Source organism: Cygnus olor, chromosome 25, assembly GCF_009769625.2.
Source record: "Cygnus olor isolate bCygOlo1 chromosome 25, bCygOlo1.pri.v2, whole genome shotgun sequence".
In the NCBI taxonomy this organism is placed as follows: Eukaryota; Metazoa; Chordata; class Aves; order Anseriformes; family Anatidae; genus Cygnus; species Cygnus olor.
In genome coordinates, this window is record NC_049193.1 from 1,463,575 (window position 1) to 1,487,650 (window position 24,076).

The window sequence follows — 24,076 nt, forward strand, 5'->3', positions numbered from 1 at the left end:
TTCTACAAAAGGACTGAATGAATTAGAAAACGGGAAAAAAAAAAAAGCAGTGGGTTTGTCTCCGTCTGAAAGCCCAGCACGAGGAGGCCGAACACGGAGGGAAGCCCCTGGTGCCACGGCAGTCCCTGCTGTGCCAGCTCTGCCTCCAAGCTGGGCAGTGCCAAGCCAAGCCTGCAGTGACCGAGGGACTGTTCTGGGTGTCCCAGCCCCGTGGGTTTCCCAGCAGCTGCCCTGCTGCCTCCCCTCCCGTGCGGGCACAAGGGACAGGCCCCGCTCACAGCGCGGCGATGGCCTTGGCAGCGACGCGACGCCCCAGGGGCAGGCTGAGATCCGTGATGGCCAGGACGATCTTGGGGCTCGACATGGTGGACACTTTCACCAGTTCTGAAACCTGCGGGGAGAGAGGAGGAACACAGCTGGCTCAGGGCAGCACGGCAGAGACGAGAGGCAGGTGGCTGGGCTCACGCCAGAGCCCCAGGGCTGGCCGAGCAGGCTGGGGATTGCACGCTCATGAGAACCCAAAGCTTAAATCGCTGCCGCCCTCCCGCTTCCCCCGGAGCCAAGGCTGGGTTGTCCCCGGGTGCGGGCAGAGCCCAGGGCTGCAGGGAGCTGGGGACAGAGCTGGAGCCGGTCCCTGGTCTGTCAGCACCGAGCATGGAGCCATGGGAGCAGGGAAAGGGGGGGGAGAATGAAGAGCAGAGCCTCGTCTGCTCAAACCAGCACCTCGAGCTACCCCCAGTGCTCTCCCCATGCCCTGAACGTGCCCGCCTGTCCGGTGGGGCAGCACCCGAGCACCCTGCGGGCGGGGAGAAGCACCCCTGGGGTGGGACTCACCATGGTGAAAGGCATGAACTGGAGGATGCTGCCGCGGCTGCCCTGCTCCAGACAGTCCACGCACTCCTCCATGAACCACTGCACAAACTGGGTGTGGGTGCCGGCCGTCTTGGCCCCCAGGATGGAGGAGATGAGCAGGAAGAGGTTTGCTGTGGAGACAGGGAAATAAATATCAGAGGCTGCGCGGGCTCAGGGAGGCCAGGGACACGGCTGGGGTGGCCCGAGCCCCCTGTGCAGGGTGCCCCTGGGGACGGGTCCCCGCCGGTGTCTCGGCACGGCAGGACCCCACCCCGCAGCCAGGCCCCGCGGGCAGGATCCGGCCCCGCCATTACCTAGCACCCTGTTCAGGGGGTCCCTCATGCTGACGGTGTGGAGCTGGGAGGCGGACAGCGAGGTGCTCATCGAGCGATCTGTTGGGGAGGAGAACGCGCGTCAGGCTGGGGGGAGGCCGGAACAGTCCTCAGCCGTGCCAAGGTGCCCTCCGCAGCCAGCGCTGAGTCCTCGAGAGCTCCCAGCCTCCGGGCTCTGCTCCGAGCCATCTCCCAAGAAGGGGAGGTTGGGAGCACGGTGCTTGGTGCCCTCCACGCTTAACGAGCAGCCCCTGCTGTTTGGGCACCCCGGGGATGCGCAGCAGGCTGACGGGCTCCAATGCCGTCCCGCTCTACCCGGGCGCTTGCCCACACACGCCAGCCCCAGGCGTGACGGAGCGCAGCAGCCCAGGGGGGGGCCTCGCATCCCGGGATGTGTCACCGGGCCTCGCTCTTGCACAAGTCGCATTCGTTCTGAGTCTGACCAAGTCCAATGACATCCCCGAGGGGCGAGCGTGAGCGAGGCTCCGCGAGTGTGACTGTGCGAGTGTGAGTGTGCCTCCCCGCTGCTCCCCGCCGGGGTGTCATCGCAGCAGTGACTCGATCCTGACGCTTCACCGAGGCACGAGCGGAGTAACGCAATGTCACGCTCGGGAGAGGCGAGCGGCGCGCTGCCCCGGCCACGCAACGCCGGCGCTATCCGTCCCGTGCGTGCTGCCAGCTGGGTGGAGCGAGCCAGATGTTCAACAGCTGCACGGCGGCGCTGGAAGCTCGCTCTCGGGGCAGAATTTAGCTAACAGAGAGCCAAGGCGTGACCGATGGACTAGCAGCACATCCTGGGCATGCCAAGGGGATCTGCGTGACCCGCGCTGAGAGGCACCGCTGGGTCCCCCTGCTTGGTGCCACCTCCTGCAGCGGGCTGGGAGGCTCAGGATCCTGCGCCGGCCCTGAAATGCAGCTGCTGACAAAGCCAGCAGGACCCACAGTGGGATGCTCTGAGGATGCTCACCGAAAAAAGAAAGCCCTCCCCCACTTTTCTCATGGAATCACGAGTTGTGTGGCTGCTGCAGGAAGCAGGATTTCCACATCGCTACAGCAAACAGCCCGAAAAAAGTCCTGAATGTCACTGGGAAGAGGTGGAACTGCACCAAAAAGTTAAAAAAAGATAGTGATATAAAGGGAAAAGCCCGCATTTCAACAGCAGCGAAACCAACAAAAACCACAGGTTATCACTGTGTTGAAAACTGGCAAACAAAGAGCGGGCTGGGATCAGGGCGTCGGGGGGGGAACAATGACCAGGGAGCATCCTGACTCACTGCCGGGACTCGGACACGGCCGCTCGCTGCGTGCGGCCCGCGGGCAGGAGGGCGCGGGTCCCCCCGGCGCACGTCCTGCCGGGGCTGTCGCAACCCGCAGCGCCACGCTCGGGGACTTGAGACGTGACTGCAGGGACTCATCGGCTCCGCTCGCCGCCTTGTTAATAACAGTGGAATTTCAGGATTTAGCCACAAACAGAAACGTCACCTCTCGCCGCCCTTGCTGGGACGGTGACATCGGGGTCTCTGGTCCCACACAGGCTGGCCAGGGGTGACAGGGCTCGAACAAAAACCTCCCCGAGCCCCTCACGTGTCCGGCTCGGGGTTAGGTGGCACCGTTACGGAGGGAAGGTGTAACCTCATCACCTTTCCTAAGCTGTTGTCATCAGAGAAGTCAGAAGCTTGACCTTTTGGAGCAAAAGCTCCACGGGAACCCAACATAACACACTCGAGCGCTCTGAGTCTTCTCAAAATACCCTGTGTTATGTCAAACGCTGCTGCGGGTCCGTCCTGGCAGCAAAGGGACCGTCAGGCACGCTGCCCGTCTGCTGGCAGCGCACGTGGCACCGGCACAAGGCTCTGGAAAGGTGGAGAGGGGAGCAGGGAGTCCCCCTGCTACCTTCAAGAGCACTTGGCCCGCTTGGGAAGTGTTCCTGCGCCCAAGCACGTCTCACACCCAGAAACGAGCGGCGGGGCAGCACAGAGCCTTCCCCGGGAGCAGCCTTCCCCGCCTGCACTTACTGGGGCTGGAGAGGATGTTGGAGTCTTCCTCGTTGGAGCTCAGCAGGCGCATGAGCTTGGAGGGCTGCGTGTCGTCCAGCGGGAACAGGCTGATGTAGTCCTGGGGGACAGAGGGGGGTCAGCCCCAGCAGCCTCTCTGCGGGGCCCATAACCCCCCCGGGCCCTGCAGGACTGCGCTCTCAGTTCACCCCGAGTGACTCAGCCCGGGCCAGCCCCGTACGGAGCACCTCGTTACGATCCCCCCTTTCCCAGAAAAGGGAAGGGAAAACCCTGCATCCCGAGGTCGAGGGACCAAACCTCAGACAGCCCGGCGGACCTGGGTGGGGAGCCCGGTCCCAGCGACTCCCTCCTCCTGCCGCTGTCACCTCCCAGCCAGCTCCCATCCTTGGGCACAGAGCGCCTCCAGGCAAACCCCGCTCCGTGTCGGACGCACCTCGATATCCTCCCGGTGCCTCTTCTTCTGCCTGCTGGAAGCCTGGCCCTTGTTGTGGGAGGAGTAGGAGCTCAGGGCGCACCACACGGAGAGCCTGGGGACAGAGCAGGGGTGCTGCAGAGCTGCCGCCATCCCACACGGGTGGTGGTGGGGACCAGCAGCTCCTGCCAGCCCTGTGTTGGGGCCAGAGTGGGAATTGGGCTGCTGGGTCCCACACAGGACAGCCCAGCCCCCTGTCCCAGCACGGAGCATCTCCCCGTCCCCACAAACAGGCCCACGCACCCCAAGGGGGACTGAGCACAGGACCAGGGCTTACTTGGCCAGTGCCTTCCCCGGCGGGTCCATGAGGGTGTGCCACTTGGAGGAGTCCGTGAGCAGGTTGGGCAGGATGTGGCCCAGCAGGGTCAGCGTCAGCTGCTGCATGTCCAGGCAGAAGATGGCGTACAGCAGCTCCACGGCCCGCAGCGTGTGCTCCTTCCGCGTCTCCTTCAGCAGCTCCTGCGAGGCACGGGGCAGGGCTGTAGGGGGCAGGGGGTACGGCTGGACCCTTCCCCACTCATCTCCTGCGCTCAGAACTGCCACCAGAGCACAGGCAAGACCCAGCAGTCCTGGGCTGGACACCCAACCGCAGCGCTGGAGGTCACGGCCACCTCCCTCCTGCACCCCATACCTTGACGAGGTTGTTGCAGAACCAGTAGACGCCCCCCATGTGCAGCAGGGTGTCGAAGATGTGGATGGAGCGGCTGTCGACCCAGCCCTTCTCCAGCACCTTGGTGAACATGCTGGTCAGCACCTCCTTGATGGGCTTCTTGGGGGGCAGCAGGTTCCAGTAGGGGATGGTGTCCATGCCCGTGGAGGGGAACTTGATCTGCGTGGCCGTCTGCTGCAGGACGTCCGCGCACATGTGCTCCAGGATGGAGCTCATGATCACCACACTGTGGCCGAGAGAGAGAGACAGGATCAGGCGGGCTCCGGGAAGCAAAGGGAGGGGAAGGGACAGCACGGGGCCAGCACGGGGCGTGCTGCGAGCCAGGCTCACCGCTCGTTGTAGAACTGCAGCGTGTTCTCGCCGTACAGCGGGGTGGCCAGCTGCCGGATCATCTGCAGAGACTTCTCCCGCTCGTCCAAGCCCAGCATGCGGACGTGGGCCACCAGCCAGGCCACCGCACACACCGCCATGCTGCACACCTTCCCCTTGATGTTGTCCGTGATTTTCTGCAGGAGATGGGAGCGGAGGGGGATGGCACAGACGTGGGGATGCTGGGGTGAAGCCTGCGCATCACCGCCCAGGGCAGAGTCCAAGCCTTTTTCTCTCCGTGGGGTGAATCTGCCCCTGCCAACCCCACAAACCCCAAAGGGGCGATGTCAAAGGGCCACACCAGTTCCCCACGCAAGCCACAAATTAGACAGTGAGCTCTGCAGTGACTGCAGCAGCACCGAGGGCAGGAGGACAGGGGAACTCTGCCGTGCCCAAAACTAAGCCCTCCTCGGGGCGCAGAGCCGGTGCTCCGCTCTGCCCTGCACCCCCTCCCACCAGCCCCACCTGGATGGACTCGAAGGTGAGCACGCCGTTCTCCCAGGCGTTGAGGATCTCCAGGATGGCGGCCGAGATGCTCAGACACGCCTCGTGCCACTTCATCTGCCTGCCGGGGAGGGAGGCAGAGGGGTCAGGTACCTGCCCAAAGCGGCTGCTCCCCTCCCGGCGCCTGCCCGCACGCTGAGCCCTTACACCAGCTTCATCTCGGAGGAGTTGTTGAGGAGGGCGACCAGGGATTCCACCTTGGTGGAGTCGGGGCAGAAGCAGGGGTGGTCGGGGTTGAGGATCTTGCCCTCCTCGGGCATACAGGTCAGCATCCAGGTCTCGAAGAAGGGCACCTCGCCCGCCGGGCTCGACTCCGACAGGATCACCTGGAAGGGAACCGGCCCTGGGTCTGCCCCGTGCCCTGCAGGGACCCCGCCTGGAGACCCCCACCCTGGGGAGGATCCCCCAGCCCGGGGAGCTCGTGGCTGGGGAACCAGCACAGCCCCATGGCTGCAGAGAGGCAGGCACTGGTCAGCACCAGCGCAGCACTGGTTTCCAGTCTGCAGGCTGCGCTTTGCCCCTTCTGCACGGGACTCTGCCGGCACCACGGCCCATCGCCAGCAGTGTCCCTCGGGAAGATGCCAGCACAGGGCCGGTCCCGAGGGGCTGTGAACGTGGCAGCAGGGTCACCGTGCCCTGCAGAGCACAGGCCGCTCGTCCCCCACCCCCCGGGCTCTGCTCGGGCTCCCCAGCACTGGGGTCGGCTGCCCCACGGCTCCGGGATGCGCGGCCCAGCTGGCAGCCAGCTGCGAGCGCTCCCGAGGGGGACACGAGCTGGGAATCCCGTACGCCGCTTCCTCCCTCCAGCCCCCCGACACCCAAGGGACGCTATTTTTGACAAAAGCTTTGCACATCTGTTCGGCAGCAGCTGGTCAGGAAAGTCGCTCCGGGCTGGGCCGGGGGCTGAGACCTCAGCAGAGAGCCCCGGGCACATCCGCTGCGGGCTGCCTCCAGCCAGGACTCCCCCTCTCCGCTCCCCGGGGCGGGCCGGGCAGCCCCCCCCCCCCCCCCCCCCGCTGATTTTTCCCTCCCTTCTCCACGTTCCTGGTGTTTCGGTATCGTTTCACCTCTCAGCACACACAGATGTCGAAACGGGGAAAATTTTCACGCAACCAAAGTACCGTTTCCTGAGGGAGGCTGCGAGTTCCTCCTCTGCCAGGGGAGGGCTGACGCTCAGCTCGGGCTCCCCCCGCCCCGGGCAGCCAGAGCCAAACCATGCGGGGTCAGAGGGGCAAGGCTGGGAAAAGGCCGGGGAGATCAGAGCCTACCCGGAGAGGGTGCGGCAGCAACGTTCCCACACCGTGGTATCGAAAAGGGGGGGGGCAAAAATGAAAGTCCTCGGAAATGCCGACACCCCCGTTCCATCACTTCACACAGGCTGATTTCTGGCTGCCCCGGGGGAATCGCGCCAGGCACTTCACCCGCACACAGCGGGGCGCTGCCTGAGGGGCAGCTGCAGGACGTGGGGACGGTGACAGGGCACTGGGGACAATGGCACGGCCACTAGAGGAGGCTGGATGCTGCAGGACAGAGGCTGCCGCTCTCGCAAGGTCAGAGCCCCACCGCTGCCTCCCCAGCCCCACTCCCCAGGGGTGCAGGGCGCTTACCTCCGAGCCGTAGGTCTGGGCCACGTGGCACAGCATGAGGAAAGAGATGTCGAACAGCAGGGCCCGGACCGAGGCTCCCTTGGCTGGGGGAGGAGAAACAAAGACCTCAGGGACCTCACGCAGCACAGGGAGGCAGACAGGCGGCACTGCGAGCTTGGGGGCCGGGGCCCTGCCTCCTCCGGGGTGCTTTTCTAACCCTCAGGTGTTTGTGCGTCGATGAGGGCTCGAGGGGACATGCCAGGTGCTCCCCTCACCCCTGCCTGCCCCAGCTCAAGCTCCCAGAACAGCTTTGACCTCCATTTGGCAGCCCCGGCCCAACCCCGGGCTCCCTCGGTGCTGTGGAAGGTCAGAGCACTCAACATGTTTAATCACACGCAAACGCAGTCAGAGTCCTTATCTCAGGCGCCGTGCTGACACATCACCCCTTCCAGGGAAGGAGCCGGGGCAGGGCCGGCCCCGAGGGGCCCCAGGGGCTGGGGACGAGGGAGCTCCTTCCCCGCCAGCGGGGAGCACCCTGCTTTGGGGACGGACACGCGGGTGCCGGGTGTGAGACCCAAAGGGCAGCAGGAGCCCGGATCCCCTCTGGCACCCGGCCACGTGGCCGTGCCGTGCTCCCTGCCGGCAGCCCCTCGCTGCCCCGGCACAGCTCAGCTCGCCCTGGCACCGCAGCCAGCCCCAGTTTAACCCGTCGGGGACCCCGTGGGCCCCCCCGGTGTCCCAGCACGCGGCAGCGGGGGAAGCAGAGCTCGCGCCACCCCGCAGACGGATGCGCACGCACTTACAGCCTTCTCCGCTGATGTGCTTGGTGAATTCGTTCAGCCTGGAGGGGGCAGAGAGAGCCGCAGTGAGGCGTTAGCATCGTTACCATCCTTAGCATCGTTAGCATCGCGATAATCAGCCCTCTCCCCATCCCCCGGACAGGCAGGGACCCCAGATGTAGTGACCACGGCCAGGCCGGGCCGCGCTCTGCAGTGGTGCCGTGCACCCAGCCGGGCTGGTGCTGCTCGAGCTGCCCCCCTCGGCGGGCGAGGGGGCGTCACGCAGCGCCACGCGTGCTGGTGCGTGTGCTCTAACCAGAACACGGGCGCCTGGGGACCGCGGGCACGCACGCAGCAGCGCCTTGGAGCTGGGGCTGTGCTGCAGCTTCCAGCTCTCACCCAAGCCTCAAACCAGCCTGACTTCGATACCATGCCCTGTTTACAAAGGAGAGGGAGTGCTGTGGGGACGGCTTCCCCAAAACCCCAGGGCTCCACTGGATCAGAACCTGGGCCAGAGGCAGATCCAGCCTCAAGAGTGGAGGGAACTGGGACACGGAGCGGAGAAAGGGCAGCACGGCCGAGGCACGCGGCTCTGGGGCAGAGGCTGGGGGCTGCCCGCTCACCCCAGCCCTCGGGGACGGCGTCATCCAGGTGGACACTCACTTGATGAACTTCCGAGCGAAGGATTTCAGCTTTCCTGTTGCTGCTGCCGCCGCCAGCAGCAGGTCCAGGCTCTTCCCAGACAGCATGTGACCCAGGACCCCCAGCAAGCCCTCGGGGGATTTGGAGTGATCCGCATCCATGGTCTACAGAAAAAGAAGAAAAAAGGAGGAAAGAAATCACGAGGAAGGCAAGTTACAGAGCAGCAATACAACTCCAGCCACTGGGGCGGAGCTGATCGGCTGCCAGAGCCATCCCGTGAGGCCTCCGTGAGCAGGGACCTGCAGGGCTCGCAGGGCTGGGGGGGACCCCAGGTACCCCAGGCTCTGCGGGGCACGCCAGCTCCCGCACAGAGGAGAGCTGCAGCAGGCAGGGGCAGCACAACCAGCAGCAAAATGTCTTCAGGAGCGAATGCAGCAGCAGGAGTGACGCAGGGACGGGGGGAGTCCCCGGGGACGGGGGGAAATGCACGCGGGGGAGCGGCTGGGAGAACGGGCAGAGCGGGCTGGGCTCAGGCTGCTGGCACCACCGACTGCGTCGTGCTGCCTGACGGCTCCTCCAGCTTCCAGGGAAGGAGGAGGGGAGCTCCAGAGCTCCAGCCGGCGCGGCAGGGACTGCGACAAGGCTGGGAGCGATTCCTCCAGCCCGGCACAGGGCGGGAGCGGGCGCCTCCCGACCACCCCGGCCGCCTGGAGGTGCTGCTGGAAGCAGGCTCTGGGTGGAGGCCGGCGTGGCCAGCACCGAGGCAGGAGGGGACGCACCTTCAGGATGTTGGTGACGGTCGGCTCGGCCCTCAGGATGAGCCTGGGGTTGGGCTGGATGTTGGCGTTCTCTGCCGATTTCAGGTGCGGGGCGTGTTCCCTGTCCGCCATCCTGGGGACCCACAAAGAGGGGCGCTGAGCAGGGGGGTGTCACTGCCCTTCTCCTCCCACCGCCTCAGGGCGGCACCGGCTGCCACTCGGAGATGACAGGCTCTGCCCCGCGCCGTCTGGCACCGAAAGCAAAGCCTCAGCCCCCTCCAGGCCAGGGTGCTGGGCTGCAGGGCAGCCAGCAGCGCCGCAGCCGGTCCTTCCTGCTCCCCGCGAGGAGGGCGGTGAGACGAGGGACCCCAAAACCCTGCTTGGTCGCCCGGGCTCTGGAGGGGGCCCTACCGTTTGTCGATCAGGTTGGTCATGTTGGCCTCCGAGAGCAGCCCCTGCTTGCTGCACTCCTGCAGGAGCAGACTCATGCAGTTGCAGCTAGAAGAGAGATGAGAGGAGAGCGCTAGCCTGAGGGACGGCATTCCCACTGCCCTGGCAGGGACACGGGGCAGGGGGGGCACAGCAGCGGTGCCAGACCTCCCTGCCACCCCCAAAGGGCAGGACAGAGCCGGGCAATCCTTTGAAAACCAGGACTGGAGCCTCCTGGACGCAGCGAGCAGTCAGAAGTCATGAGCTGCCCTCCTGCCTCTGCTCCCAGCCCTCTGAGGGGGCTGCAGGGCTGGAAGCAGCTCCAGACATCACGAAGCATCACCACCGCGTGAATCAGCTGTCAGACACTTGCTGCCTTGCTCATTTGGCAGCGCCGCAGCCTCAGGAAGAAGGAACCCGACCAGAAATCGAGCGTTTTGTCTTACACTAGGAAAAGCCTTGCACGGAGCTGCCCCAGCAGCCCAGACCGCAGCTCCCCGCAGCAATGCTGGGGGCGGGTGGGGGGGGGAAGCACAGGCCGGCCACGGGCTCACGGTGCTGCCGGCGAGCCCGGGGCACGCGAGCACTCACTTGCATCGCTGATCGGCCGTGTCCAGCAGCGGGGTCAGCTTCAGCAGGAACTCGAAGGCGCAGTTCACATCCTCGGTGAAATCCTGCCGCGCACAAAGGCGAGCGCTCAGCTCCCAGCGCTGCTGGCACCAGCCTGCCTTTCCCTCCCACGCTGCCCCCGGCCGGTGGGGCTCAGCCCGTTTCCCACCCCAGCCACCCTCGCCCGGCTTTGGCCGGGCCCCAGCACCACCAGGACAAGCACCGTCCGCTCGCACACGACGCTGCGAACACCTCCAAGGTCCCCTGAGCCTCACCTTGTCCCCCTGGGGATACTTCTTGAGTTTCACCAGGACCTGGGGGATCTGAAAGACACGGGGGAGTGATGTGACCGAGAGGCAGACCCGTTCCTGCAGCCAGGACCTCTCAGCAGCACGGGCAAAACCCGCCTGCGAGCAACGACTGCCCTCCCAGCCCGGGGGAAGGAGCGTTCCTCCAGCAGCCCGTGCACCCAGGGGGCTCTGTCCCCCCACCTCCCCTCTGCAGGGCCCTTCCACCAGGACGAGGAGCAGCAGGGCACGGCCAGGCAGGCTGCGGAGGAGCACAGCACAGGCCGAGCACGTGTCAGGCCTGGAATCACACGCGGATCCCTTTTGTCTGGTCCGCAGACAAGAGGCGCAGCAGAGTGCTGCGGGGCTGCCCGCCACTGAGCCGTGGGAGCGCCTGCCCGGAGCCTTGCTGTGGCATCCTTCAAAGGCCCCCGTTTCCCCCGCCACGTCCCAGGAAAAGCCACTCGACAAAACAAAGTGGGGCTGGGCTGAAAAGCGAGCTGCAGGAGGGCTGCCTGCAGGCTCAGCCATCTCATACTGTCCGGACAGGGCGAGGGGGGGCCCCGAGGGGCACGCTGTGGGTCAGGACTGATCGCTGTGCCAGGCTTTGGCGCTGAGCAGGGCCGGGTGTGCAGGGAAAGGCAGGAGCTGAGGGCACCACGCGCCCCCCGGGGCTACGTCCTACCTTCAGGAAGGTGAAGGCTGTCCACTTGAGCTCCTCCGTGCCCTCCGGGGACTCGATGAGGCCCACGAAGCAGGCCTTCCAGATCTCCAGCACGAAGAGCGGGGAGGGGATGCGCTGCGGGGCACACGGACAGGACCCCCCAAGTGCTGGGAGAACAATAACGCGACTCCCCCAACCGCAGCCAAGCCCTGCACCCCCTGCAAAGCTGCTGATGGGCTCACACGACTCCCCGCAGCTGCCCCCATGTCCTCGGACCGGGATCAGCCCCCTCCTCGCCCAGCACGGCCCTGCTCCACGTCCCCCAGGCCACCCTGAGCGGGACCAGGGGGTGCCACGACTGTACCTGCATCCTCTTCACCATCATCAGCTGCTCCACCAGCGGCTGGGTCTCTCCCGTGAGGTTCATGGTGCCCTCCAGCAGCACCACGGCGTGCACGGTGGGGAAGCCGGTCTTGTTCAGCTGCTCGGAGTGAACCGAGAGCATGGTGGGGATGCTGGGGGGAGGGAGATGATAACGCAGGGTTACTGGAGCCTTGCAGGGACGGATCCTTGCTCCTCCTGTCCCATCCTCCCTTCCCGGCCAAGCCCCAGACCTCTGCGGTCCCACATCTCTCTGGGGCAGGACAGCTTGCCACGAGGGATCAGGACAGCTTGCCACCCCTGCCCTGCAGAAGAGCTTTTGGGCACGTCCAAGCCCCCGTGCCACACCTCAGGCCCTGGAAGCACCTCCTGGGGCACGCAGGACGGGGACAGCAGCTCTGCCCACGTTGGAGCAGCTGAGGGATGTGGCGAGGGGCCCTAGGAGCCCTGTAGGATTCCTTTGTGGCAGGTCACCAGTCCCTGTCCCCTTTCCTACTCCAGGGTTTTCACCAGCCCCAGCCCACCGCCAGCACAGGAGCCCGAGCTGGAAAGGGACAGGAAGGCAGGGAGCCAGCGTGGAGAGAGGCAGGAGGAGGGCTCAGACCCCTTTTACCCTCCAAGCCCACGAGGACAGCAGCACGAAGCTACCTCTTGATGAGGGAGATGGAGTCGTCAGCCTGGCTCCGCAGGGTGGAGTTGCTGAGGCTGCTCAGGCTCTCCCCCAGCTTGACGAGGGACTGCTCCACGGTGCTCCACGAGGCTGCGGAGGGAGGGCAGGCGTTCGGTGGAGGGGGACAGGGACACGACGAGAAGCCAGCAGCCTGGTTCTAACGCACAGAGGGCTCCCGCTGGCAGGAGTCCGCACGCCTCTGCCCGCCCGGGCTGGGGGGGCTGCGTGCCGGCCAGCAGCTCCCTGGCACGGCCTCTTGGCCAGGCACGGGGACCGAGCGGAGGCGCGGAGCTGTGCCAGGCGGGCTGGCAGAGCTCAGGACCCGCCGCGCGCCCGGGAACGGCTCCCGCAGCCTTCGCATTAATTCTGCTCCTCTTCCAAGGGCAGCGCGCAGGGGAGGGGGCAGGGGGTGGCACGGAGCCAAGGAGGAGACGGTTACAGCAACAGGGCTGGGAGGCGGAGGGGCTCGGAGCCGCAGGGACAATGCGGCAGGAGCTGGGCAGGGGGAAGGGGAGGTGGCAGCTCCCCAGGGCCAGTCGCGAGCAGGAGGAGCCCTGGCGGCGGCCGCGGGCCGCACGTGGCCCCGGGGCAGCGACGTACACGTCTCCTCCAGCTTGGCGATGTGGATCAGGGCACGGTTCTTGGTGCTGCCCAGCATTTTCTCCAGCCGCTCCAAACACATCTTCAGCTGGCTCTCGGCTGCCGCCTGCTCCAGCGTCTCCTTCACCTTCTCGGCGTAGAAGGCGGCGCAGTGCAGGAGCCAGATGAGGGCACTCAGCAGCGCCCGGCACAGCCCGATGCACTCCTCTGCCTTGCCGTGGCAGCTGGGAAGGGGAGAGAAACGGAACCGTGCTCGCCCTGGGCCCAAGGCACAGAAATGGGGCACCCTGGGGAACCAAACCACGTCCCACGCGCCCAGCCCGGCGTGCCCGCTGCCTCCCGGCTCCCCTGCTGCAGACCTCGACCCGCTCAGCCCGCGAGCGTCTCCCCCACGCCAGGGGAAATAACAGCCTGCCCGGTGCAGGCTCCTCTCTGGCCACTCAACTGCAGGGAAACTTTCCAAGCCTCTAATCAAATTATCTTGCTAAGAGAGGCTCAGCGCTGATCAATGTGTTTCGAGAGGCGAACGCTTTCCCCTCCTGATGCACAAATCATCGGGGCCAGAAGTTTTGATCAAATTAAGCGGGGGATCAGATTAGGCAGGAACTGGATTAAGCGGCCAGCTCTGCAGTTGGCCAGCAACAGCTCCTTGTTAACATCTGCGACTGATGCACATTCATTGCTGCTGCTTCATTTCATGTAATTGAGGAGCTGCTACCTTCAGCCTTCCTCCTCCCGCTCGCCCACACCGCACGCTCTCCGCACCGGCCTCCCAGAAGAGGCTGTCAGGGGTTAACAGGAAGATTCCTCAGCTTTCTATAAAAGTTTTTGTGGCCTGAATTGTCTGGTCTCCCCTGGGCCCTGCGACACCAGCGGAAGAGCACGAAGCAAAACAAGGCAGCTGCACGGAGCGCCTGGGGCAGCGCAGGCAGGACTGCGAGCGTTGGCAGCCGGGGCCCTGGGAAGCCGCCGAGGCCACACAAGAGAAACAAAACAGAGAGGGGACAGAAACCCTCGGGCTGCAGGGCTTACACCCACCCGTACCGACCTGAGCCGGGCAGGAATATCGTGGCAGAGGCCTTAGCCCAAAATAGGTGGGTTTCTGCAGCTTCCCACAAAGCCGGCGGGGTTTCAGACCCCCCCCCCTGCTCTGCCCACGCTGGCACTCGCACGGCATCCCAGCCCGGGGCGGCCGGAGGGGGTCGGCAGCTTGGGAACGGAGCCAGAGGGGGAACGGAGCCAGGGTGGGCACCCCGTGATCGGCCGGGGGCTCGCGGGGCCGCGGCAGGGCCGCGCCGTACCTGAGGCGGTCGCAGAACATGTCCATGATCTCCAGCAGCGACTGGACGCACAGGTCCCGGGAGAAGTCGTCGAACTACAGCAGGGAACAAGGAGGGATTTCAGAAGGGGGGGGTGAGGAGGAAGAAGGGAGGTGCCGGGCTGCAGCACTTCCAAAAGACAGACGTGGGACACCCGCCCAAACGAGAACGGGGTCAGGGCTGTCCCTCGGCCGGGTCGCAGCCATCCGGGGTGGCAAAAACCAACGGGAGCGCGGGGCGGCGGGGACCAGGCTGCGTTTGTGAGCAGCCCTCCGCGAGGCGCCGCGGGGGCCCGGAGCTCTGTTTCGCGGCCCCGCTGACGCGGCGGAGGCTCGGTGCCAGCCCGCGCGCCCACCCCCGGCTCGGCGGGGCTGGCAGCGAGCGCCGACAGCCCGGCTGGCCGCGGGGACGGCAGCAGCGCCGCTGCCGCCTGCTCGGCGGAGCAGATGGGGCCGCCCTGCCGGGCCGGAGCTGGCCCGCGGGCCTGCGCCGAGCCCACGCTGCTCTGAAGGAGGAAGCCGCTGCTGTCAAGGTCAGCGCTTCTCCGACGGGCAGCGCCGCCGCCGAGCCCGGCCGTACGCCGCCTCTGCCGCCCCGAGAGCCATGGAGAGGGGCGCTGGCCCTGCCCAGGGGCTCCCCGACATCGCTGCCGGGCGCGGCGCCCCGAAACGACGCCGGCGTCGCGCGGCCACCGGCACTTCGCTCCTCTCTGTGAGCACAAGGAGGGGGGAGGAAAATTCGCCCCCCTTCTGTAACTCTCCCTTCAGACCTGGGGGTGCTCTGATGAGGCCCAGGGAGGGCAGGGGACCTGACGCAGCCCACTGAGCGGCCCCAAACGCCGAGCAGCCGCGTTTCTGCGGTGTCCTCGTCCCCCTCGCAGTGGCACGGGGACACCCAGCACCTCGGGAGGCAGGCAGCAGCCTCGTGGCTCCGCCGGCCGCAGGGGGATGCCGCTCCCAGCAGCCAGGTGTGGTTTACACAAAGGTGCCGCGGGGCAGGAGCCCGTCAGGCGCCCCGCACGACACGGGGACGAGGTTTTTGAGCCCACGGAGCGCGGCCGTGCCCGGCAGCACCGGCAGGGCTGTCCCCAGCGGGCCACGACGGGGCTGGCGCGCTGCTGACTCAGCGCAGGATGTCATTTTACACTTGACCTATATTCGGGGAGAGTCGCGGGGCAGGAAATGGATCCGCGGGTCTCAGGTAAAGAGAAAAACCTCGGGGAGCAGCTGGAGGAGCCGTACCTTGCTGATGGCCATCAGCACCGTGGAATAGGACACCATCTAGGAACAAAGCAGAGAGCCCGAGCGGGCGCGGTGGAGCGGCGTGTCAGCGGACGCGGCGCTCGTCGCTGAGGAACGGCGAGGTCAGGGCACGGCCCCGGCGCTGCCACCGCGGACGGGGCCGGGGCGCTGCCCCGGCACAAATCCCAGCAGACGCTTTGAGGTGAGCGCCGCCTCGTTTCACACAAACTTCAGGCGACGTTAAAACGCCGCGCGAAGGAAGCGCGGGGCTTCCGGCGAGCGCGGAGGCTCTCGGGGCGAGGATCCCTACCCTGCGTGCAGCGGGCAGGGCCCATTTACAGAAATCTCCCTGCCCAGGGCACCCACCGAGCCCCCCTCCACCCCGCCCCAGCAAGGCACGATGCCTGCGAGGCGCAGACGGGACGTTTGGGGTGTCTGCCCGCCACCCACCCTGCACCCCGGGCTCTTTGCCTGCTAACTGGGGCCGCGAGGTGACAGCCAGCGGCGTCTGCGGCGCGGGAAGGGCGATTACCTGCGAGCTGATAGCGTATTTCAGGTAGGACAAGATGAGTGGGTTCGGCGACGGCCCGATCATCGCCTGCTCCAGCAGGGCCTCTGCAAGCAAAGAGAGGGGCCAGGAGGTCCCGGGTCAGGCAGCGCACGGCGCGGGGACACACATGGCACGGGGACAGACGCACGGCACGGGGACACACACGCCGTGCCCTCGTTTGTGCCCTCACCCCCCAGCAAAGGTGGCAAAGCCAAACCTCGTTACCCACAGCAGCTCTGCGCAGCGCTGCCCTGAAATCAAAGGAATCCCCGAGCTTTCTGCTTTCTCCTGAATAACCCAGGCAGCGCCGGCAGCCTCCTGCTAACAACTCAGCTCTCCCGGGCACCCCGGGCCCGATCCAGCGCCGGCTGCTCTCCGAACACGTTCCCCTTCCTCCCACGTCCTGCCCGGGGGGGCTCTGGCAGCCGCCAGCGCGCGGCTCCTGCCCTGCTACCGGGGGCTGGACTCCGGGCACACCACGAATGGCCCCGTTTGGGCGGGATGGGCCCCGCACGGCTGGCGGCCGGCCGGGGAGGCTGGAGGGGCTCCGCCCGCCCCATCTGCTCAGCCAAACCTTTAATCGACCACTTGAAGCGGGGCAGAGCGCAGGAAGCGCCTCCCAAAAGCAGGCCCCGGGCTGCGGGCACGGGCTCGAAGTAGGTCAAGGCACCCGGCCGCAGGAGGGGGGAGGCGGGCGGCCCCCCCCCCCCCAAAAAAAGGTGGCACCGAGCCGGGTCCCGGCTGCGGGAGACGCCCGGGGTCCCGGTGGAAGGCTGCAAACGCAGCCGGAGGCATCGCAGCTCGGAGCCAGAAGGCTGCCGGCGGCCGAACCCTCCCCGCCGGCTCGGGGAGCGCCAGCACGAGCCGGCCACACGCCGGTGCCCACGGCAGGCGTGTCAGCGCGCATTTGCCGGGCACGGCCGTGATTCGGGCCGCCCGCGCCAGGTTTTTCTTCCTTTGGAGTCGAAATCTGAAAGGCGCGAGCCGGGGGGATGGGGCGCCGTGGGCTGGGGGAGGTGACAGCTGCCCGCGTGCCCGCAGCCTGCCAGCCCCGCGCCGCTCCCGCGGCAGAGCAGGATCCGTCCCCGTCCTCGCCACGGGGGAATCGTGGGCAAACGAGCCTCCCCGACGAGGCCCGGGCTGCCTCGTTCCCCGGCAGAGGTGCTGAAGGGTGGCCAGGAAAAAAAAAAACCATTTCTCTGGGAATCGCGGGGATCGATCATTGCCGACCGGCCGGTGGGAAGCTGAGGGGCGGAGGGGCTGGCACCCAGCAAATCCAAACCCCCCGGGGCTGCCCCACAACCACAGCCGGGCCCCACGGCTGCTAGAAAAAAATACCAGTAGGGCGGAGGGAGGAAAAAAAGACCCACTGGGGCAAGATTCCTGCACCCCAGCAGGGCGAGGAGCAGCTCGGTGCGAGCGCCGGGGCCGTTCGCCTTCAACGCAGCGAGCCTCGGGCAGCGCTCGGGGTTTGTTCGTCCCGGGCTCGCAAACCCGCGCCCCTGCGCAGGAAAACAAAGCTCGCGACGAGTTTCTAAAATCGGCAGAAAACCCTGGCAAATCTTTAAACCGCGCGGCGCAGCGGGCACCGGCGGCTGGCAGGGCTTGGGGCAAACGTCCTTGAGTAGGGACGGGAAAAGAAATCCCGATAAGCGGGGGCGGGAAGGGGCCTTTGGGAGGGTGGGGGCAGCGCCAGGCCCCTCGGCAGCACCTCTCCCCCCTGGGGACGTGCACAGCCGCGAGGCTGCGGGGTCGTCCTGCGCCCTCGCTGGGGGAAACTGAGGCACGGAGCCCAGAGCCCTGCGTGCAGCAGGGGGGTGCTGTGGGACGGGCAGCGTGACCCCAGATGCGGGGGGTATGGGTGTGACTGTTGTGGGGTGTCCCTGCTGCTGTGCCCACTGCTGCGTGTCCCCATCTGCTGTGCCGCTGCGGCGTCCCCGTTGCTGTGCCCGCTGCCACGTGTCCCCCGGTGCCGTGCATATTGCTACATGTCCCCTGCTGCCATGCCACCGCGGTGTCCCCATCGCCACATCCACTGCTGTGCGCCCACGGCGTGTCCCTATCGCTGTGCCGTTGCTGTCCCCCATTGCTGTCCCCACTGCCACGTGTCCCCCGTTGCTGTGCCCACTCCCGTGCCCCATTGCCACGTCCCCGTTGCCACACCGTTGCAGTGTCCCCATTGCCGTGCCCACCGCTCTGTGTCCCCCGTTGCTGTCCCCATCACCGTGTCCCCACTGCGTGCCCCCCACTGCCGGGCCATTACGGTGCCCCCGTCCCCATCCCAGTCCCTGTCCCCATCCCCATCCCCTGGTCCCCCCAGCCCGCCCCCACCCCCCTTTCCCCATCCCCCCAGCCTTCCCCCATCCCCCCCACTCCCCCATCCTGCCCCCATCCCCTTCCCCATCCCCGTCCCTCTCCCCCCAGCCCCTTCCCCGTCCCCCCACGCCTGCCCCCACCCCCTTTCCCCAGCCCCCCAACCCACCCCCAGCCCCTTCCCCCGTCCCCCCAGCCTCTTCCCCATCCCCATCCCCATCCCCCCAGCCCCTTCCCCGTCCTCCCCCCGTCCCCCCAGGCCTGCCCCCACCCCACTTGCCCCAGCCCCTTCCCCCAGCCCCCCAGCCCCTTCCCCGCCCCCCCGGGCCTGCCCCCCCCCACCTGCCAGGTTGAGGATGTCCCAGGTGGCCCCCCGGGGGAAGAAGCGCCGCATGTTGACGGCCCACTGGTAGTCGCTCCAGCGCTCCTTCCAGGCCTGCAGCAGGGCCTGCTTCAGGTTCACCACCTTCATGGCGCCGGGGGGGGGGTCCCGGGGGGGTCCCGGGGGGGTCCCACACCCGGTACCGGGGGTGGAAGCCGGGGGGGGGCCGAGCCGGGCCCGCAGCCCCCGCCCGCAGCCCCGCGCCTCGCTCCGGCCGCCGCCCGCCTCCCTCAGCGCCTGGGCACCGCCATCTTGGCGCCCGCCAGCAAGCCGCGCGCTGATTGGGCGGCGGGGCGCGGCGGGGCGCGGGGCCTGCTGGGAGATGTAGTTCGGGGGGTGTAAATCTGCACGGTGCCTGGTGTGCAAACACGGGCGGGCAAACACGGGGCGTGCAAACACGGGGGGGTGCAAGCAGGCCGTGCAGACAGGGTTGCAAAAGTGTAGGCTCCAAAGGTGTGCAAGCACCGCGTGCAAAGGCGTGGGGTGTGCACGCAGGGGGTGCAAATGCGGGGGGTGCGTGTGTGGGCGTGCAACAGCCACAGTGCAGCCAGGTGGGGTGTGCGTGTGTGTGTGCAAGGGGGTGTGAACGGGGGGGCTAAGGGTGTGCACGCCTTGGTGCACACGGGGTTCTGTGCACATGCGTGCGAGCTTGGGTGCAGACAAGCAGGGGGGTGCCTGCGCGTGCAGGGATACACGTGTGCGTGTGCAGGTGTGCACAGCCCCCCCGTGCACACACGGACACCCCCACACGCACCCGGCTGTGCCCGCAGCCGCCCGCAGCCACCCGCGTTGGCAGGACCCAGCGGCAGCCGCCCCCTCCCCGGCTGCGCCAAAACCAGCCAAAAACCGGCAGGATTCCCGCCGGCCATCGCCATGGCAACGGGCAGATGGGGAGTGGGTGCCGGGGGGGGGGGGGGGCTGCACACCACGGGGGGGGGCTGCACACCACGGGGGTAGGCCCTGAGCCCCCCACCCACCACCGCTGAATCCCCATCAGCGGGACAAAGCCCCCCCAGGGGCCTACAAGGGGGTGCCCCACGGCACCAGCTGCCCTAGGGTGGGCTCATGGCCCCCTCCCCATGGCCCCCCCCGGTGCCCCCCCCCAGCCCCGCTGGGGGGTCTCGGCGGCCCCTTAATGCCCGCGTTAATCATTCATGGGGCCGGGGCGCGCGGGCGGCTGCAAATCCCCCGAGAGCCGCAGCCGGGATTAGGCGGGCGAGCTGCGGCCCAGCCGGCGGCGTGGGGCCCCGGACCCCGGCTTGGGGGGGGGGGTAAAAGGGAGGCGGGGGGGGGACACCCGGCCCCTATTCATGAGGACGGATTTCCTGTGCCGAGGACGGGGATGAGGCCGAGGGGGGGTCCCCACAGCTGCCTGTTGGGGGGGGGGGGGAGGTAACCGGACACTCGGAGCCCCCGGGTGCGAGACCCCCGTCGCGTGGGAGCGGGGAGCACACGGAGCCCCCCAGCACCGGCACTGGGGGTTGTGCCCACCCCCCCATAAAGCACCCCCACGGCTCCATGAGGGGCTCTGCGTTTGCGGGGGGGGCGAAGGGGGGGGTCCATCTCAGCTCCCCCCCCCCCCCCCCCGGCGTGGGGAAGGCGCCGCCGAGGCCTGGGCCTGGCTCCCCGCCTTGGCAGGGCGCCCCCGGCACAGCTGCCTCCAGCCGGGGGGGGGCCGGATGGGGCCGGGGCCGTTCCCAGCACCCCAAGCTGGAAGGGGGTTGGGGGGGGGGGAAATGTGAAGGGGTGGGGGGCACCCAGCCCCCGGTGCCGCTTCCCACCCCCCCACACACACGGCGGCGTTTTACAGGGTGTGAAGGATGGGAGAAGCCCGGGGGAAGGGGGGGGGGGGGCCGGCCAGGGTTGGGGACCCCCCCCCGCGGGGATGCTGGGCTCAGCATCACCCCCATCACCCCCGGGAGAAAGAAAAAAAAAGGGGGGGGGATCCAAGGGGGGGGGGGGGCTACTGCGCGGTGCCGCCAGCTCGGGCTAAATATAGCGGAGCAGCGGGATGGATTTTAATGAGCTTGTTCCGGCCGGCTGCACCGCGGCCCCTCCACGGCCCGGGGGGGTCCTCGCCCCAAATGGGGCCGGGGGGGGTGTCGGGGGGGTGTCGGGGGGGCTACGGGGGCAGCTGGGTGCACCAGGGGGCTGAGAGCAGGCAGCGCACCCCGGGGATGGGGAGGGGGCAGGATGCAGGCCCCCCTCCCCCCTTGGCCCTGCCTCAGTTTCCCCTTTGGGGTGGGGGCCCCAAGGGACTCGGGGATGAGGATGGGGGGGGGGGGGGGGCACGGGCTGGGGGCAGCCGAGCTCAGCCTGGCCCCGGCCTTATCGCGGGCAGACGGCGCTGGCGGAGGGGGGGGGGCCGCGGGCGCGCCGTGTTTGCCGAGGATAAAGTGTACGGCGGGGGCACCCGCGCCCCCACCCTGCCACGCTGGCGGCCCCGCAGCCTGGGGCTGTGGGAAGGGGGGGACTGATGGGGGGGGGCATGGGAATGGGGGGGGTACAGGGCCGTGGGGATCAGGGGATCACAGGGACCTGGGGGGGGGTTACAGGGCCATGGGGACAAGGGGGACATGAGGGATTGGGGGGGGTCACAGGGCCATGGGGACCAGGGGGTCACAGGGACCTGGGGGGGGTCACAGCGCCATGTGGACTGCGGGGGGGGGGTCACAGGGCCATGGGGACTGGGGGGACATGGGGATTGGGGAGGGGGTCACAGACCATGGGGACCAGGGGTAATGGGGACTTGGGGGGGGGGGGCACAGGGCCATGGGGAGCAGGGGGGCATGGGGATTGGGGGGGGGTGTCACAGGGCCTTGGGGACCAGGGGGGCCGCGGGGCTACGGGGACCTTGGGGACCACAGGTGCGGGGCACCCACTGTCAGCCCAGCACCGCCACCCCTGGGTGCCACCGTCTCTTGGGGGGGGGTGAGGGGGGGGGGGGCACACGCCATGCCAGCAGCCCTTTAAACCCGGGCATTATGGGATGTGTAGTCCGGGGAGGTGGGGGGGGGTGCTGAGCGCGGGGGCTGCTGGGAAGGAGCTGGGGGGGGGGACGGGAGGGGTGGGGGTGCTGGGGGGGGGGGGTGACCCCGGCGCCACCTCTGGTGACCCCCGTGGGCCTCGAGTGCCTGTGGCCACCCCTGGCCCCCAGTGGCCTCCTGCACAGCGGGGCCCTGGCCCCACAGCCCCCCCGCCCCACAGCCTCCCCCACCCCAATGCCCTTGGGCAGCGTCCCCAGACCCCCCCCCGTGGGCACCGTCCCCAGGACCCCCCCATCCCCGGCTGTGTCCCCATGTCCCCATCCCCGGCCCCCCCGTGGACGCCGTCCCCAGCTGTCCTCGGTCCCCGTCCCCAGCCCCCTGTGGTCCCCGACACCGTCCCCAGGTCCCTGGGGGGACCCCCCCAGCCCCCCCCCCCGGGCGCTGTCCCCCCCCCTCTCCGCCCCTCGCCCCCCATCTCCGTGCGGGCCCATCCCCGGCTCCCCGCGGGCGCCGTCCCCGTCCCCCCCCATTCCTCGGTCCCTGTCCCCCGTGGGCACCCACGCGGGACCAACCCCATCCCTGGGGGCTGGGGGGGGGGGGGGGGGCACGGGGCGCGCACGGTGGCGCGCGGGGAGCGCGCAGGGAGCGCGCAGGGAGCACGAGGAGCGCACGGAAGCGCGCACGGAGGGCGCAGGGGGCGCGCAGGGGGCGCGCGGGGAGCGCGCGGGGAGCACGCGGAGCGCACGGAGGCGCACGGAAGCGCGCGGGGAGCGCACGGAGCCCGCGCAGGGAGCGCGCAGGGAGCGCGCAGCGGGCGCGGCGGCGGCGGCGGCGGCGGCGGCGGCGGCGGCTGCAGGGAGCGGCTGCGGCCGGCGGAGGGGGCTGCGGCCGCGGCGGAGCGGGCGGGCGGGCGGCGCGGCGGGGCCGGGGGAGGAGCCAGGCGCCGTCGGCCGCCGCCGCCGCTGCCGCCGCCGCCGCCGCCGCTGCCGCTGCGCCCCGCTCGGCTCCGCTCCGCTCCGCGCCCCCCCCCCCGCTCCGCGCCCCCGGCCCCGCCGCCGCCGCCGCCGCCGCCGCCGCCCAGGTACGGCCCCGAGCGGGCCCCGCCGCCGCCCCCGCGCCCCCCGGCCCCGCCGCAGCCCCGGTTGTTTACCGAGGGCCCGCGGCCCCCGGGCGCCCCCGGCTGTAGCCCGGGCGCAGGTCGGGCCGCGCAATGGGGGGGGGGGGGTGGGGGGGGGGGGGGAGTGGGGGAGCGCGGGGCTCCCCCGGGCCGAGCGCGCACCGGGAGGCGAATTGCGGGTAAATATAAAAACGGCAATTTTTTTTTTTATATTTATTTTTAATTTTTTTTTTTTTTGGGGGGGGGGGAAGTCCGGCTGTTCGGCACGGGTGGGGGGGGGGAGCGCCGCAGGGCCGGGGGTACCGCCCCCCCCCAACCCCCCGCTGCCCTGCCTTGCGCCCCCCCCCCCCCCCTTCCTTTTATCCCCCCCCCCCTCCACCGCTCGGTGCTGCAGCGCGGGGCTGCCCCGGGGGGCCACGGCCGCTGCCCCCCCCCCGCTGGGACGCACACACACACGCACACGCACACACACAACGGCGCCGCCAACCGAGGGGGGGGCCACGCGCGGCGCAGCCACGGCAGCTCCCCCCCGGCCCCGTGGCAGCTGCGTGGCTGCGGCGTGGCGTGGCCGTGGGCCTGCACCGGGGCTGCGCGGTCACCGGTGGCCGTGCTGCAGGGAGCCCGTGGCCGTGCCGTGGCCGTGCCGTGGTGGTACCGTGGCCAAGCCGTGGCCGTGCTGCAGGGAGGCCGTGGCCCGGCCGTGGCGGTGCCGTGGCGGCGGTGGGGCCGTGGCCGTGCCCCGTGGCCGTCCCCGCCCCGCTCTTGGCAGGCGGCGTCAGGAATGCATTTAATATTTTTTTATTTTTTTATTATTTTTGATTTTTTTTTTTTTCTCTGCTGGAGGGAGAGCGCCCGTTTTTTTTGTTTGTTTGTTTGTTTGTTTGTTTTCGCTGCTTTTCGCTGGGGCGGGGGCGTCCACGGCACGGGCAGAGAGGGGGGCACCGGCGGCCGTGGCCGTGCCCGTCGGGGTGCCCCCGCGAGCGGGGCCGAGGGGCGTGGCGGGGCCTTGCCCTCCCCAAACCCGCCCCGGCCTCCCCGGGCACGCCGGCTCCCGATTCCCGAGGGGGGGCCGAGCGGCCGCGTCCCCCCCCCCGGCCCGGGGAGAAGCGTGGCGGTGGGACCGCCGGCCACGGTGCTGCCGCCGGGGCGTGGGCCACGGTCACGGGCCCAGCTCCGGTGCAGCCCCCGGTGCGCCGGGGGGAAACTGAGGCAGGGCAACCGGGCACCGCGGCCAAGGTCACCCCGGGCGGCCGAGCCGAGCCGGCGCTCGCTCGGGCCTCCGGCACGACCTCGCCGCCAGCTGTGCCGCGCCGAGCCGTGCCGGGCGCGTGCCAGGCAGCGCCGGGGCGTGCGGCTGCAGCGGTGGCCCCCGGCGGCACCGTGCCGACCTTCAGCGGCGACGGCCGCCGTGACCCCCGCGCCGTGCCCTGCCGCGCCCCGCGGGGCTGACACCGCCGTGACCGGCAGCAGGGGGGGGGGGGGGGGGGGCCGGGCTCAGCCTCACCCCGCTTGACCTCTGCCGGTGCCAGCCCTGGCACCGCCCGCCCC

At 68.9% G+C, this 24,076-nt stretch overlaps 1 protein-coding gene across 2 annotated transcripts; it reads right to left on the reverse strand.

Moving 5' to 3' along the window:
- MED24 (mediator complex subunit 24) lies at positions 1–18,624 on the reverse strand. Of its 2 annotated transcripts, XM_040536577.1 has the most exons (25): positions 18,385–18,624; positions 15,712–15,794; positions 15,180–15,218; positions 13,921–13,994; positions 12,620–12,843; positions 11,998–12,109; positions 11,333–11,483; positions 10,990–11,103; positions 10,293–10,340; positions 10,000–10,082; positions 9,391–9,477; positions 9,001–9,112; positions 8,243–8,385; positions 7,604–7,641; positions 6,822–6,904; positions 5,362–5,540; positions 5,176–5,275; positions 4,672–4,847; positions 4,303–4,567; positions 3,949–4,130; positions 3,633–3,726; positions 3,200–3,299; positions 1,167–1,244; positions 835–983; positions 1–391 (listed from the first exon to the last, which is right to left on the reverse strand). In XM_040536577.1, the coding sequence occupies exons 1-25, from the start codon at positions 18,512–18,514 to the stop codon at positions 275–277; spliced, it is 2,961 nt and encodes a 986-aa protein (XP_040392511.1). In that variant the 5' UTR covers positions 18,515–18,624; the 3' UTR covers positions 1–274. The 2 variants fall into 2 exon arrangements, with proteins under 2 accessions (XP_040392511.1, XP_040392512.1); XM_040536578.1 differs by lacking the exon at positions 15,180–15,218 and having other exon boundaries at positions 18,385–18,621.
- Positions 18,625–24,076: the final 5,452 nt, after the last annotated feature.